This window comes from Ostrea edulis, chromosome 4, assembly GCF_947568905.1.
Source record: "Ostrea edulis chromosome 4, xbOstEdul1.1, whole genome shotgun sequence".
Lineage (NCBI taxonomy): Eukaryota > Metazoa > Mollusca > Bivalvia > Ostreida > Ostreidae > Ostrea > Ostrea edulis.
Genome location: NC_079167.1, coordinates 81060751 through 81078468, shown reverse-complemented (window position 1 = coordinate 81078468; position 17718 = coordinate 81060751). Strand labels below are relative to the sequence as shown.

Sequence of the window (17718 nt, the reverse complement as noted above, 5' to 3'; positions counted from 1 at the left end):
TATTCGTGATAAACATTTTAATTTTTGTACGTACTGTATATGTACACATATTCTCAGTCTCTCATAGTATGTTGGATTCTGAGTATGCGAGCGGATCTTACATCTAATTCTAATTAGATTTGGAAAACAGAACCGAGCAACTTGAAAATTACGTGAGGACAATTAATGAAGACAAATGGAGTCCGTTGCAGAAAACAAAAAGGGAAAGGATATACCATACTGGAAATAATATTTATTGAATAAGTTATGTACCATATCTTACAGAGGATGGATAATAAATCCGGAAAACATTGAAGATGTATAGCCATATGCTATTGTATTCGAGCCGGTAGCATGATCTATTAGGCACCACACATCATCGCCTGTGTCCAGTTCTAAGACAATTGAAGCAGTTCTTCGGAGGTATTGATGCGTGTTGTCATCTAGAAATGTTATGGCAACGCCTTCTGATTTCTTCATGATTCGAACATGTAAATCATGATCGTTAGATTGTGGAGGCGACGACAATTCTACAGCAAAGTGGTATATTCCTGGGTATGGAGCGATGAAAACGCCGTGATTTGCTCTGTAATTCCCACCGATGTCTAGCTTTACTTTGTCAAAGATGATATGGAAACCAGTTGATGGATTGACTATGTCTTGATTTAATTCAGCAACGAAGGCTATGTTAGACCTCTGTTTTTCTAAATGTACAAAAATAGAAATAATGAAAACTAGTATCAATCTATTTATAGCGACTACTGCACAGGTTTAACAACTTGGAGAACAAAATTCAAAACTTCTTATATGAAATTTTATTACGATTTTATGGAATCAAATCAAAGTGATGAGAGATCGGATGAGATTGTGCAGAGGTCATGTAACTAATCGGCGACGTGCCCTCTCTATATAACTCTTTCTAAACTTTCTCCACTCTTTTGGACTTAATTGAGAAATCATGGGAATAAATTAATTTAAATACATAAATTACTTATAAAACATAAATTTAGCTTTCATTTTCATCAAATTTGAAAAAGTTTGTTGGTAGCAAAATGTTACGGTTCTGACAAAAATAACCAGTCTTATATAAGGGAAAGAAAATACAATGTAATGTGATAAATTGTCGTCAACTGGTTTTGAAAACAATCATGTAAGTAGCCATCCTTGAACTTGTTGGTGTGATTGATATGCTGATACAGATATACTATCTGTCCTTTTAAAATTCCTCACATATCTGGTTAGCTAACTAACTATGGATTGTGCAGTCGAGTCCCACAATTATTTAAAATCGTCGCTAAAAATATCCAGTTATATGATTATCGAAAAAAAAACCCACAAAATACCAGGAAGTCTATAATTCTGCTATCAATTCTAGGTTCAGAAAGCATGCATACATTGGGAACAATCTCCAATAAGCATAGCAACATCGTCATTAGTCATTGCTAAACTGATCGTGGTATCTAGACCTGATAAAGATACGTCTATGGAACACTGTTACTGCTTCATAGTGTACATCAATCTTACGTTATGTCGATACATCATTACGTCATGTAGTTACATCATTACGTTACGTCGATACATCGTTACGTCATATAGTTACATCATTACGTTATGTCGATACATCATTACGTCATATAGTTACATCATTACGTTACGTCGATTTTTTTTATGCTATTATGTGGTTACATCATTATGTGGTGTGGTTACATCATTGCATTAATTCGATCCATTATGTTATGTGGTTACATCATTATGTTATGTGCAAACATCATTATGTTATGATAAACTTTCAAGTGATCGAGATTGATACAGATGCAAAATAGTGCGCTCTAATTCAAACAGAGTGTTTCAAGACTTGTTTTTCGAGGTGAAAAGACGACAAAACGATAGCTAGCGACTTTCGCATCGGATAAAAAACCACTAAACAAATTAATTGGATTTACAAAAAAGGAAACATTTAAAAATAAATTATGGTGCTCAGATACTTGTATTCTACTGAATAATTTCTTTTGTGTAAATGTTCTACCAGACACATTGGAACAGGGGGTTGGGGTGGGCAGGGGGTCTAGTCTGTCCCCTTTTTACAATTTATTTTTCCTTATTTTAACACACAAATCCCAGTTCGATTGATTTGCTGCCCCTCCCCATTTTTTTATCTTTAAAGTAGTAGTGATTTCAAGGCAGTTGATATTTGTAGTGATGAATTGATTGCTTGGTTACATAGATTGTTTAACGTCCCTCTCGATAATATTTCACAGAATATGAAGACCTCACCCTTGCCGGTGAAGGGCTGCAAAATTTAGGCCTATGCTCGGCGCTTATGGCCTTTGAGCAGGGAGTGATCTTTATCGTGCCACACCTGACCTCGGTTTTTGCGGTCTCATCCGAAGGACCGCCCTATTATGGCAAGGAAGGGGTGCTGAGGACATATTCTAACCCCGATTCCCACGGGAAGTTCTGAATTGAAGAATACGTGTAGTGAACTAATCTTTGCCCCCCCCCCCCCCCCCCCCCCCCCTACGATTTACAAGATATTGAGATTTGGACAGAAGTACTTTCTTGCTTGTGATGCAAGTGCGAAGTGAACCCTGGCTGACCCTTCCCCTACTTTAAAAAACAATGCTACGTGCCTGTATATCTCAATATCAAGAAGGAATTGTTAAATTTAGAGTTTTCTGCAATTTTAGAGACTTTTAGTATTTTACAATTGAACATTTTTATGTCCAAACCCAAACTAATATTTTTTTTATAATTTCTAATTATGAGTTCAAATATGAACACCGATATCACTCTTGTAAGTTTCCACTATATTGTAAATAAAATAGTTGAAATTCATGAATGCTTGTAAATCAAATTGTGAAAGCTAACACTTTCTGTCAAATGGCATTGTACATCGAAATATAGGATCTCTCTCTCTCTCTCTCTCTCTCTCTCTCTCTCTCTCTCTCATACATGTGCATGCAAAGTGACGATAAATAATTGTGAATCCCGAAGAGACAACACAATTTAGAAATTTGAACTATATTCTCTTTTATATATATTCATGTGTAATCAAATGCCTATTTTGCATTGTGCATGTTATTCCCGTATTTTCACCCCCAAAATGTATGTTATCGATAATTATTCTTGCTTGTATACAATTATCTATAAATCTTTAATTGTGCATGCAATTTATCCAAATACATGTACTGTGGACATGCACATGCATGATCAGAAACTGCAAAAAACTTAAGCGGTCAAGCATTCAATAAGGAAAAATATTCTACTTTGATATTTCCTGATTTCTTGATTGGCATAGGTTCAGTCACAGGCACCTGAAATACGGACACTACTACTCCCCCTTCTGATTTTTTTTTGCAGCGATAATTTCTCCGCAATCGGTGAATTCCCTGGCTATCCTATTTGTAATCGTTTCACGCTTTTTGTAAGCTTCTACCGGTATTTTATCATACCGGTAGAAGGCCAATCTCTAAAGCTTACAAAAAGTGTGAAACGATTACATGAATCGAAATTGGGATGGGATAGACAGGGAATTCACACATTTCGGAGAAACTATCACCGAAAAAAAATTCAGAAGGGGGATAGTAGTGTCCATACTTCAGGTACCTGTGGGTTCAGTGGGTCGCAGTCTGTAGAATGGAATCACAACGTATTATAACTGTCGAGATAAAAAGAGCATCTAACATTTTGAAAGTGCACATACATGTGAATAGCTGTATTTCTATAGACAAGCATGCTATATTCATTACTTATGTGTATGCACTGTATTTTGCAAGAATTTAATGTGTTGTATATATACGATGCTCTTTGTGTATTTCATTCGATCAGTATCTAATTGGCAAATTATTTCTTCGCGTTTATTTCATGTTATTAACTTGATGCAGTCGCTAATTGTCATCCTGTCGTCTTTTCGCCTCGAAATAACGAAAAGATGACAAATTTTGAAATGGTACAAATCAGCCCAATTTACAATGTAATAATTCCGATAATACACCGTCTAAATTTGAGCGCACCATTTTGCATCAGTATCAATCTCGATCCCTTGAAAGTTTATCATACCATAACGATGTTTGCACATAACGTAATGAAGTATCCACATAATATAAAGAAGCATCAACATAAAACAGTCATAGAACATACTAATTACAATTACGGCTAAGAATTGCAGATTATAATGTTTCATTCATATTCATTTAATTTGAGCTGGTAAGGAAGATTTGTACGTGTTTAGAAAATACGTCTGCTAGCTACTTTCACTTGTGATGTTTTCTATCGATTACAGGCATCGGCCCTCTAAAATTTATCCCAATGAAGTAGACTAATTTATTATACATGGAGAAAAGATATCAACAGTCTTTTATTGAAAAATATACATTTTTTCTTTTGAAATGATAAAACAGTTCGATTTATCGGCTGGTTCCCCTTCCAAGGCATGTGATAGTAAATGACAGTGCAAATATAAGTTTGAACCGATGAATTAAGCTATAAAGCATGCCCCCCCCCCCTCCGAATTAGGATTTTGAAGTGCCTTTTTATGGTTGTTGTTATTTGTTTTGTGGTGTTTGTTTTTAGGGGGGTATGTTATCATTTTTATCTATATAGATCTAGTTGTTAATAATTAGTCAACTTTTTCATCCCCTTTGAAAAGGGATGCTACAAATGTGGATAATAATGTCATGGTTTACGCATTCATTGCTAGTTTAAATCATTAGGCCCTATAATTTATTCTCCCTGTGAAAGTACCACTGAAAGTATATGTACATGTATGTACCCCCAGGCCACGCTGTAATTGGTCCAGCAGCCGGTATACGGGTATCACCGAATTTCTTCACATACATGTATGTAAGATTCAGAATTTACAATTAGATTGCAAAATGGTTATATTATCAAGTGGGATCTTCGTAATAATTATAAGAAAAAAGCAACCAGGCCTAACTGCAAATAAAATATGACAGTAATATTCAGTAAATTGCCAAAAGAAGGTTTGCTAAAGTAAACGTTTGGTCCTCAGAATATACATGATTTAAGCACATCTTGTCAAAATATAGGTAAAGATCACAAAAGCGTCTGAAAAGAAAGCAACATAGCGTACAGGTTAAAAGACGGCGTTCATGAAATCTACATCGTTTTCCCCTATGACCTTTGACACGCATATGTAATAAGGTAATTCAATATGGCGACGCTATGTGTGCAAAACATCTATTTTGATTTAAAATTTTCGATTGGGACTATTAGACTTTCGAATGATAATCAGATCAAAATATTAAATCAAGGAAATATAGCTTTAAAAAAACCATCAGAGAGGGTTATCAAAGATGCTTGCACATCTGATACATGTACCCAAGTACCTGTGGTCACTTACCCTTGATGATAGAAGAATTCAGAGCTGCAATGACAGTCATAAATTCATGTCTTGTTACACATTCATTTCCACCATTATAGGTGTCCAAGAGCAGCCCAGAGACAGCATATATACCTCCAATACACGCCAGTACAAGGACCTTGTAGACGTCCATCTCGTGTAATTCAAGATAGAGTGATATAAGGCCTAGAACTGATTTATATAAAAAGACCCAGTAGTACGGAAACGCGTTAACGTATTTATTATTTTCGACTTTGAAAGTGATGATTTATTTAACGTTGGTACCTCCTGCGTTAACGTTGTGCATATAGCAGAAGTTTTGAGCTAGGAAATACGATAATCAAAGTCAATATAAGACCAAAACTACTTAAAAAGATTGAAAATCTTCTGCATTCTTTGAAGAATTCTGTCATTTTTTTTCGTAATTAGTCAAAACTGCGATCATCATTACAAACTAGATAGATAAAAGAAGTGTTAATGAAAAAGTGAAGGCAAAGAGCAGTGATCAATCTCATAAAATTGTGTATATTGCGAATATTGATTGATTGGTTGATGTTTTCAGCCACACTCAACAATTTTTCAGTTATCTGGTGGCATCCAGTTTTTTATTGGTGGAAGAGAGAAACCAGATACAATGTACCTGGGAAGAGACAACCGACCTTCCGAAAGTAAACTCGAAAACTTTCTCACTTACCGGCGAGAGCAGGATTCGACCGAAAGTAAACTGGGAAACTAGCAGGATTCGACCGAAAGTAAATTGGGAAACTTTCTCACTTACCGGCGCGAGCAGGATTCGAACCCGCGCCGACTAGGATATGGACATTGTAAACAGCAGAGATGGAATCAAGAGTTTAGGAGGAGTAAACATTCCCTTTTGACAGGTCACATCACACCTATTATGAGTCTTACATCTAGATCAGATAATCGCAGTAATCCGTTGTCAAAATCAGCATGTAAAGAACGGCCTAACAATCGGTATGAAATACTCCAGAAAGTATCGATTTAATGCAGGTTGTATTTTAAATTTAGATCATTATAACTAACATGAAATTTGTGAAATGCTGACTTTAAACGAGACTATCGAAACTGATGTAATATCAACTTGTCAATATCCTGTCTCGATTTAAAAAAAATTGATCATTTGCAGAAAATGCTCTTGTGTATTGAATCCTATATTTAATCCAGGATATGCCTGGATATATTAAAATAGTTTAATAGGCCTAATTGGGAAGTTTAATATTAAGTGAATATGTAAGTCTTTCCACTACCGACCTGGTCAGTTGTAATGAAATTAGGGTCATTTGGCTAGGTTCAAAGCCTTTATTCGGTCTTCGACCATGTTTATGATTTAAAGATATTTACTTACCTTTTTTCGTGAAGATAATTGCTGGTGGTATTTGCATTGAAGACCTCGTCTCGGAATGAATAGTTACTGTAACATTTAATATCCCGGTCAATAGGTCGGATGAATATGAGCTACCGTACCTATACTGCATTCCTAAACTTCATAAAACCCTTACAAACAAATATACACTGCTGGATCCAGTAAATGTTCTACCAAGCCCCTATCGTTGCTCCTCACGAAAATATTAACAGCTGTGAAGGAGAAACTTTAAACGTTCTGTGCGACTACATATGCCAGACGTGGTGTAAATGAAATGCGAATTCTAAAAATTCCTAAAGAACTTTTAGTAATCTTGAAATCGCAAAACGTTTCTCAAATCAACAACATCAACACGTATGGCTTTTCAACACTTTACACGACCATTCCTCGCGATAAATTAACGACTAGACTTTTTGACATCTTTCCTATCTAGTGATCAGTCATCCAAAAATTACTTTGTTCAACGCCACTCTGATTCCACGCAAAAGTACTCTGAAGTTGAAATAAAATATATGCTGGAGTTCTTCATTGACAAAATCTTCGTGGTCTTTGGTGACCAGGTCTTCCAACAGTCTGTTGGAATCCCCATGGGCACGAAATGTGCTCCTTTGTTAGGTGACCTGTTTTTTGTATTCTTTTGAAGCAGAATTGATTCAAAAATTCAACGTGAGAAGAAAAAAATATCTTGCTGTGGCCTTCAATTCGACATTTAGATATATCGACGGCGCAGTATCTACAGCCCAGTAGCTAAGTACTTCGTTACTAGCTTGAAAATACGTCACCCACGCATAGCTCTCATCCTTAGATGAATTTGACTCCACTTTTTTGGCACACTCTTTTTCCCTATAATAGCTATAAAACTTCATTGTTATTTCGGATTTCAAACATTTTGGTTGAGCATCACTGAAGAGGCAATATTTGTCGAAATGCGCATCTGGTTCATCAAAATTGGTACCGTATAAGTTTTACATCTACTATGATAATTTTCATTCGTATATCGATTCGATATATCCCTGTGAACTCGAAATAAAAGACACCACAGAGTCGTCCATTTCTGCTTCATACTTACATATTATATTGAAAATAGATATTAACAGCAAACTAACAACTCAACTTTATGACAAACGGGATGATTTCAGCTTCTCCGTCATCAACTTCCTATATTTATGTAGCAATATTCCATTCTCACCTGTATATGGTGTTTATATCTCTCAACTGATTCGATACGCAAGAATTTCTTCTGCTTATGGTCAGTTTTAAATCGAAGCAGGCTACTGACAAAAAAGTTGATGGTGCAGGGGTTCCAACAGTTTCGTTTAAAGTCAGCATTTCGCAAATTCTATGGTCGTTATAATGATCTAGTTTGCCAATACAATGTAAAACTTATACGGTACCAATTTTGATGCACCAGATGCGCATTTCAACAAATAATGTCTCTTCAGTGATGCTCAACCGAAATGTTTGAAATCCGAAATAACTATGAAGCTTTAGAGCTAAATATAGCCAAAACAATCTATCATTGGGTCAAATACTGTCTAACGTGTTTCATACCGATTGTTAGACCGTTCTTGGCACACTGAATTCGACTACTGATAACTTCGTTTTAAAGGGGCAATAACGCAATTTTAAATGCATAACTAAGGTATTTCTAATGGACATTGGTCGAGATACATGGAAGATACAGAATTCATTGTTATGTAAACATGGTTTTTTTTAAATAGGCTAAATACAATAGTAAAAGTTTTGTTTAAAACAGATTTGTCTCAATTTGCAAGTCAATTCTGAACACAATTTGTTTACATATACATGTAGATTGCTTAATAGAAAATAGCATGTTCAATAAAATGACATTGCATAACAATTAAAGAAGTGTGAATGCTGTATCTCAACTCTAATTCAACAACTGATATCACAATTTTGGTTGACTGTTAGAAATATTGTAAACAATGAAAATGGAAAAATGATTGACTTTTGTGCAAGTCTCCCATTCTCCAAATATGAAGGTACAGTGTAGTGGCATCCAAGTTTAAAATGACATTTTTTTTTAATTACAAAAATTAATGAATCATCAGCCCAACCATTTGATATAATGTTATTGTCCATATAACATAATATATAAATATATATACATGTATAATGAGATGTTTAAATGAAAGGTGAAGATAACGAACAGTGATCAATCTCACAACTCCTACAAGCAAGAGGACTGTCACGTGACCGAGCAAGTGAATGGTCGTGTTTGCGATCTGGCTCCGTCTTTTCGACATTTTTGGCTTCTATAAAGAGGCCTGGCAATCACATTTATTTTGATTTTCGGTTACATGTAAGCTTGCTGTGCCGATTTGTATATATGTGAGATTTTTTTTGGTGTTTTTTGTGTTTGTTTTCGTGTTTGATTTTCGATTTGGATTAACAATATAAAACAGTGAGTAAGTGTTCACGTTCATGTTTACCTGCAGTGACTTAGTGATTAGATGTTCAACTCTTTGTATGAATTTAATTGAATTTTCTGCTTGATTTTCGATTTGGATTACCAGTGTATAAACATTAGGTGTCTACTTGTGTTTACTATTTAACTTTTCATATACGAAATATGGAATGGAAACAAACTATGAAGCCCGTTTATTTAAGAAATAGAGACATACAAACAAATAAAGAGAAATATTTTTCTGATTATGATATCCTGGAGGCGACAGGAGCAGTAGTTCCAGATGTGCTATGTGTGCAGAGGGACAGGGATCTGTGGCGGATCTATATCAAATCGGCGAAAAGTAGAAACACTCTAGTAAGTGGAGGATTTACTCTCGGAAGTAGGACCGTCCAAGTATTTGATAACAATCCATATTCCGCAGGAACAGAGACTCCAGACAAAAATGTAATTCGGGTCTTAGTGAAAGGAATTCCTCTATCAGTAGACGATAGTTGTGTTAAAAATATGCTTGAAAATCTTGGAGCAAAGCTGACCAGCGATATCAAATATGAAAAAATAAGGCACCCAAAAACTCATAGAATGACCGATGTCATGAATGGAAATCGTTTTGTATATATAGAACCAATGGACGATGACAAATTTTTGCCCCACTCCGCCACATGTGCGGGTTTACGATGCACTATATCACATAAAGGACAGCCTACTCGGGAGAAGAGAAAACAATGTACAAATTGTTGGGCAGAAGACCACTTTAGAAGTAATTGTGAATATGAAAAATGTTGCAGAATCTGTAAGCGACCGGGGCATAATCCTGGCTCGGAAAAGTGTCGTTTGTACGTCGCCACACAAGAAGACATTATATGTTTCTCTGGAAATGAAAATCCACTATCAAACTTCTTTCCCACTGAGATTAAGGTTTTTGGAACAACTTATCGTTCTGCTGAACATGCTTACCAGCATGCCAAATCCCTTCAATCAGGAGACCTGAGCCGTGCAGAATCTGTCAGTAAAGCGGAAACTGCCTTAGTCGACCCCTGGGTCGAGGCCTCTGCTGGTGGACTGTTAGTCCCCGAGGGTCTCTACAGCCCAGTAGCTAAGTACTTCGTTACTAGCTTGAAAATACGGATGTATATTTAATTGCTGTTATAAAAGTTAGAAATTCATTTCAAAATTAAGGATTATCTCCCTCATGCATAGCTCTTATCCTTGGACGAATTTGGCTCCACTTGTTTGGCACGCTGTTTTTGGCTATATTTAGATCTAAAACTTCATAGTTATTTCGGATTTCAAACATTTCGGTTGAGCATCACTGAAGATACATTATTTGTCGAAATGCGCATCTGGTGCATCAAAATTGGTACCGTATAAGTTTTACATGCGAAGCGCATCGGAAATCGGGTCCTAGAGTCGTATTCTTGGATTACTACGAAGGATACCGTCATGAGTGAAATTCTGGAAGCCAAGCTGAAGCAATGCTCAAAATTTAAAGATGCCTTAAAGAATACCAGAAAAACAGACATACTAGTAGAGTCCACTTGGGATGTGTACTGGGGTAGTGGGCTGAATTTTTCAGGCACCACGCACACAGTAATGCAGCACTGGCCGGGCCAAAACAGACTTGGGCGTTTACTAGATGGTATGGCCGCCAAAATCAAGCGTGAAGATGCCAAGTCGTCGTCTACTAGCCGAACACAGAGGTCAAAACAAGGGGAAAATAGTTAAGAAACAAATGAAATCTTAAGAATGTTGTTATGTACAGTAAATGTATACTTTCATGAATAATCTAAAAATAATTTTGGTAAATTGCAGAGGTTTAAACACTGCAGAAAAACGAATTAAATTTTATACATGGATTAATGATAGCTGTTTCGATATCATATTCATTCAAGAAACTCATTATATTGAAAAAAATGTATTAATTTATGATTCAAGGTGGAAAGGTTTATCTTTACATTGCTATTCAGATTCTCCATATAGTAGGGGAGTTTCTATATTATTTAAAAAAGATCTACCATTGAAAATAATCAACAAACATAAGTCAAATGATGGTAGAAAGCTTCTTGTAAATATTGAATATGATAACAAAACTATTACGCTTGTTAATATATATGCACCAAATGAAATTAACAACAGATGTATTTTCTTTAAGCGTGCTAAAGAATGGATCAGTAAGTATAATGAAAATTATGAAAATATTTTGATATGTGGAGATTTCAACTGTGTAAATGATGATAAAAGCGCAATATATTTAAAACAGATGCTAGAAAAATTAGATTTACATGATTTATGGAAAACTATAAAGGGGGACAAACAAGGATATACATGGTGTAATGGTGAAAATATTCCAACAAGTAGAATTGACTATATGTTATTATCAAAAGATTTTTGTTATCAATATGAAAACATTAAACTTCAGAATATTCCAGGTTCACATTCAAACGGAACAAGAATGTCTGATCAAGGTGTATTGTTTTAACTTTAATTATAAATAAAAACTTACGAGGTCCAGGATATTGGAAATTTAACACATCTTTAATTGAAAATGAAACTTTTACCAGAGAAATGAACAATTTCCTCGTGAATTACATTTTTGATAAAGAAAACCCAACAGAATCATGGGAAAAATTGAAGATGAATATTAAAAATTTCTGTATAAATTTTTCAAAAAGATTATCCATTTCATACAAAAACAAAATAAACTTAATTCAAGAAGAGCTAAGTAAAATAGAAGAGTTGCCTTACGATCAAATTAACATGAATAGAAAAAGAAATCTAGAACATAAATTATCAGAGTTGATTAATAAAAAGGCAAAAGGCGCACAAATACGTTCTAGGGCAAACTGGATTGAGCAAGGAGAGAAAAATACTTCATATTTCTTAAATCTTGAAAAGAAAAGGCAGATTTCAAATGTAATCAAATCTTTAAATATTGATAATGTTACTGTAGTTGATGAAGATGAAATATTAAAATCTACATGCAACTTTTTTGAAAAACAATACACATCTAAACAAGGAAATATAAATCGAATAAATGAGTATCTCAATAAGATACAACTCGAATACATATTAAATGATGAAGAAAAATTTGAACTTGACGGATTTCCCACTTTAACAGAATGTAAAGAAGCATTATTCAATATGAAGAAAAACAAATCACCAGGACTTGATGGTTTACCTTGTGAATTTTATCAAACTTTTTGGGAAAACATAAAAGATTTATACTACTGTACACTTAAAGACATTTTTGAAAAAAATAAAATGACACAAACACAAAGATTATCTTTAATAACACTTTTATTTAAAAAGGGGGACCCAAAAACTTATGCAATTACAGACCTATAAGTCTTACAAATACTGACTATAAAATAATTGCCTTTATTTTAGCCAAAAACTACAAAACATATTGGATAATGCAATAAATGCAAATCAGTCAGCATATATAAAAAGAAGAAATATAGCTCTAAATGCAAGACTGATTGTGGATATTTTTGAGTATTGCGAAGAAAATAACTTAGAATCTATATTACTATTTCTTGATTTCCAAAAGGCTTTTGATTCAGTTGAATGGCATTTTATGTTAAAAGTTCTTCACAAATATAATTTTGGGGAAAAGTTTTTAAAATGGATAAGCATATTATACAACAAATTTAGAATTAAAAACAATGGATGGATATCTAAAACAGGTAATATGAATAAAGGTATAAGACAGGGATGCCCTATATCGGCAATTTTATTCCTCTTCGTAATAGAAATATTAGCTGTTGGGGTACCAGTAAAGTGCGAAACGAAATCGAAACGAAACGAAACGAAATCTACCGAAACCTACCGAAACGAAACGAAACAGATTGTATTATCGAACTCTTTTAATTATAATAATTGAAAATGGTATCTTAGGCCCCTGTTAAAGTTTACACATATGAATAAAATTCGCCTCCCCTTTGATGTAGGCTTTCGGCTTGACTGATACAAAATTTTAAGAGTTGGAAAGGGGGAGGGGGGTAAGCACAAAGTACATAAATACCATGTGCAATTAACTTCGGATCCATAAATTTCAGAACGGAAGGTTACAGTCTCACAGGTCAGAGGTCTGGGGAAACACACTAAACGAGGGATGGGGTCATCGGCGTTGAATCCGATTTTGGGCATAAATACATGTTTCAGTATTTTTTGCTCTAAAGACAAATATATGTATACATGTGGATATTGTGTATTTGTATGTAGTATATCAAACGGTGGATTCTGAATATGTCCCCCCGTTCTCTTTGTGATTTCTGCTTAAAATCCCTTTGTTCATAAGCCTTTTCAGTTTACAAAATACCGACCTCCTCCTAATATTATTGCATTAAAAAAAATCCGTTTTCCGTCCCGTTTTCAATTCCCCGTCTTAGCAACATCCCAAATGTATAGAGTTTTTCCATTATTGAAAGTACTCGCACCTCAGCAGTTAGAGATAAAATAAGAGGTTAAGAGCTCTTCCTGCTTTAAATTTTCTCAGACACCAGCTTCTTCAAACAATGTATCTATGCCCAAAGGCGGATCCAACGTCGGCGACCCCACCCTTCGTATAGTGTGTTTCCCCAGATCTCTGAGACTGAAATGTATGGATCCGAAACTAATTGTACATGGCATTTAATCAACTACGGATATGCACTTTGTGCTTACTCCCCCCTTTTCAACTTTTAAAACTTTGTAACATTCAAGCTAAAAGCCTACATCAAAGGGGAGGCGAATTTTATTTATATGTGGTAACTTTCACAGTGGCCTAAGATACCATTTTTAATTATTATAATTGAAAGAGTTCGGTTATACAATCTGTTTCGTTTCGTTTCGGTAGGTTTCATTTCGTTTCGGTGGGTTTCGTTTCGTTTCGGTAAATTTCGTTTCGTTTCGGTAGATTTCGTTTCGTTTCGTTTCGATTTCGTTTCGCACTTTACAGGTACCCTAGCTGTTGGTATTAGATCAAACTCAAACATTAAAGGTTTTCAAAAACCTGGTATGGCAAACAGCATAAAAATAATACAACATGCTGATGACTGTACCCTCCCTTTAAAAGATAAGATGTCTCTTAAATACTCTTTAGAAGTTATAGAAGAATTTAGCAAAGTATCTGGTATGAAATTAAACATGTTCAAAACAGAATGTCTTCTAACAGGTCCTTGGAAACATTTATATAAGAAAATAGAAAATGTGGATGTTAGTAATGATTGCATAAAAACACTAGGTATTTTTATAGGACATAATAAAGAAATGTATCAAAATAAAAACTGGACAAAAATTGTAGATGATTTAGAAAAACTCTTTGAATCATGGAAAAAAAGAAAATTAACAATTTTTGGTAAAGTGTGTGTAATTAACAGCCTTGCAATATCAAAGTTGATATATGTTGGGTCAGTTTTAAACTTTCCAAATGAGTGTATAATTAAAAAAAATACAAGGTATCTTATATAATTTTATTTGGAATAAAAAAGACAGAATAAAAAGAAATACACAGATTGGAAAAATTATGGATGGGGGTATTGGTATTGTTGATATAATACTAAAATTAAAATCCATAAGAGTATCGTGGATAAAAAACATTTTATGCAAGAATAGTTCCTTGTATTTATTTGTAGAAAGCCTATGTAAAGAAAGAAATTTTGACTTTGAATATTTATGTAAAACAAATATCAACGATATAAAAAATTATAAAATTATGGAAAACTTTCCCACTTTTTACAAGGAAATGCTTATATTTTTTAATGAATGTAAAAAAGTAAAAACTGAACAGAGGCTCAATGCTTTATTAAAAGAGCCTCTATGGTGCAATAAAAAAAATACTATACAAACACAAGCCAATATATTTTGAAAGCTGGCTCAAAAGTGGTTTTAGGTATATTAGTGATGTTGTAGATGTAAATGGTATGAAACCTATAGAATGGTTTGATGGTAAACTTGTATGTAAAAACAACTGGCTTTGTCAATATATGATTTTGAAAACAGTTGTTAAAAGAGCTTTTACAAATCACGATTTTAAAAACATACAATATGAAAATATTATATATAGGAATAATGTATATGAACTGATAAATAAACAACATGTTAAAATATGTGATATAACCTCAAAATTGATTTATAGTATTTTACGTCGAGAAAAATTTAAACCTCCTTTGCATCAAAGTTATTATGGAAAAAAATTTGAAATTCCAAAAACAGATTGGAAATCTATTTATGAACAAAAAATAATAGCTATTAACAACAAATATTTATCAGATTTTAATTACAGATTGTTAAATAACCTTTTGTGTAACAGAGAAATGCTGAAAAGGTGGAAAATTATAGAAAATGATTTATGTATTTATTGCAAAAATGTACAGGAAAGCAATGAACACTTAATTTTGAAATGTAAAAATGTTGCTCATATATGGGATATTATTCAAAAAGTTGTAAATTTTAATATATCATGGAAAACAATTGTAATTGGTTTTTATCATGAAAAGAATGATAAACCCTTATTTTTGAATCTATTGATATCTATCATTGCTTGTAAAATATACAGATATAAAATGTATTGTAGATTAGAAAACAAACAAGAAAAATCAGAGGAAATACAATATCACATAAAGAATGTATTATTCTTCTTTTCAAAGGTATATAAAAAACTACAACAACAAAAATTTGTAAATGTTTTGAAAAATATAAAAGAAAAATTGTAACTTTAGTCGTAGATTTTTTTGATGATAAGAAAATGATTTATCTGGTATTTTCATACATGGACTTTAGATAAATAAGAAAAAACAAAACTTATACAAACTCTTTGAAATGATTTTATCTGTACATCTTTGAAAATTTTGTATGTTATATTTTTCTCTGTGAAAAGTCGTAAATGTATTGCATATATTATATCTATATAATATAATTTCTGTTATAAACATGTTAATAATTATTACATAAAAAACACAAGGAGGGGATCTGGCCTCCTGTACTAGTGCTGCCATTGGGGGGTGTGTATGGACTGTATTCTATGTGTGGCGTTACCCCCTTATGGCAACCTTCAGAAATATATTCTTTATATATATTTTGCCTATTGATACATAATATATGTGTTGTCCATTAATTCAACTTATATTTTAGATGAATATAATTACAAATATCAGGTTTCATACTCATCGCATGTATGCAGTTTTGTTCAGAATCTGACATGAAAACTATAATATGCATGATAATTAATTTTTTAAAGACATATAATATGTTGAGTATATACATGTACATCAAATGTATATTATTTCATATTGTTGCTATATGATAATAAAATATACTTTCAAAAAAAAAAAACCACCAAAAAAAAAAAACTCCTACAAGCAATACAAAATAGATAGTTGGGCAAACACGAACCCCTAGACACACCAGAGGTCGGATCAGGTGCCTAGGAGAAGTAAGTATCTCCTCTCGACCGGTCACACCCGCCGTGAGCCTTATATCCTAATAATAACTTATCCATGCAAGGTCTGGTAAATGAAATAAAGAGTATATTTATGTATCAATATTCCATTATCACCTCTATAAGGTGTTTATATCTATCAACTGATTCGATACGCAAGAGCTTGTTCTGCGTATAGTCACTTTTTAAATTGAGGCAAGCCACTGACAAACAAATTGATGGTACAGGGGTTTCAACAATCTCGATTGAAGTCAGCATTTCGCAAATTCTATGGTCGTTATATTGACTTAGTTAGTCAATACAACCTATCACTGGGTCAAATGCTGTCTGACATGTTTCATACCGATTGTTAGGCCGTTCTTGGCACACTGATTTTGACTACGGATAACTCCGTTTACCTGATCATGATATAGGGTGTGACCGGTCAATATGGGATGCTTACTCGGCACCTGATCCCACCTCTGGTGTGTCCAGGGGTCCGTGTTTGAGCAACTATCTATTTTATATTGCTTGTGGGAGTTATGAGATGACTGTTCGTTATCTTTACCTTTCATGTATAACAATTCATGACAAACAATAGTTCTGGTTTCAATGCAATTCTTCGAAGTACTCATCTTGCTTTTCTCAAATTGGGGATCTTGTATCTTTGGTGCTGAAAAATATGGATATCATTTCAATAATTCCTCACGGGGTAGCCCGATTTTCTGGCATCAATTTTTATTTTTACATGAATTTTAGGATTGAATATAAAGATAGTTGAGGGAAATTTAATGGTAAACATTTTGTTTCCAAATGCTGAAGCATTTAATATTGTACGTTTTTTAAACCTTGTATCTGCGAGAATATGCCTCCGCAACGTCATACGTTTGAAGTAAACAATATCCTTACAATGAATGTTTCTATATACGGATTCTCCATTTACAATTTACTAATTACACCTAAAATGAGTATAACTTACAAATCATGAAGAGATTTTATCTAAACGTTGTAAATATATTGTTCTTAAACTGAAGTTACGCTTGACATTTATGCTAATTTCTAACTTGTTTAAAAAAAGGGGGGGGGGAGGTATCTTTGTCTGGAGAATATTTCAAAAACAAATTCAAATGTTTAAATCAGACCTTTTACATACATTTTTTATTGAA

At 33.7% G+C, this 17718-nt stretch overlaps 1 protein-coding gene across 1 annotated transcript; it reads right to left on the bottom strand.

The window, feature by feature from the left end:
* Positions 1-212: 212 nt before the first annotated feature.
* On the bottom strand, positions 213-5556 carry LOC125670422 (complement C1q tumor necrosis factor-related protein 4-like). Its single transcript, XM_048905575.2, has 2 exons — positions 5342-5556; positions 213-683 (listed from the first exon to the last, which is right to left on the bottom strand). Exons 1-2 carry the CDS (start codon positions 5493-5495, stop codon positions 259-261), a joined length of 579 nt encoding a protein of 192 aa, XP_048761532.1. The 5' UTR covers positions 5496-5556; the 3' UTR covers positions 213-258.
* Positions 5557-17718: the final 12162 nt, after the last annotated feature.

What these genes read in the sequence shown, in the direction of transcription:
- LOC125670422 (XM_048905575.2), bottom strand. Translation starts at nt 5,495, where the DNA reads ATGGACGTCTACAAGGTCCTTGTACTGGCGTGTATTGGAGGTATATAT. An exon ending in GAATTCTTCTATCATCAAGG is followed by an intron (nt 684 to 5,341) that starts GTAAGTGACCAC and finishes TTGTACATTTAG; the next exon opens with AAAAACAGAGGTCTAACATA.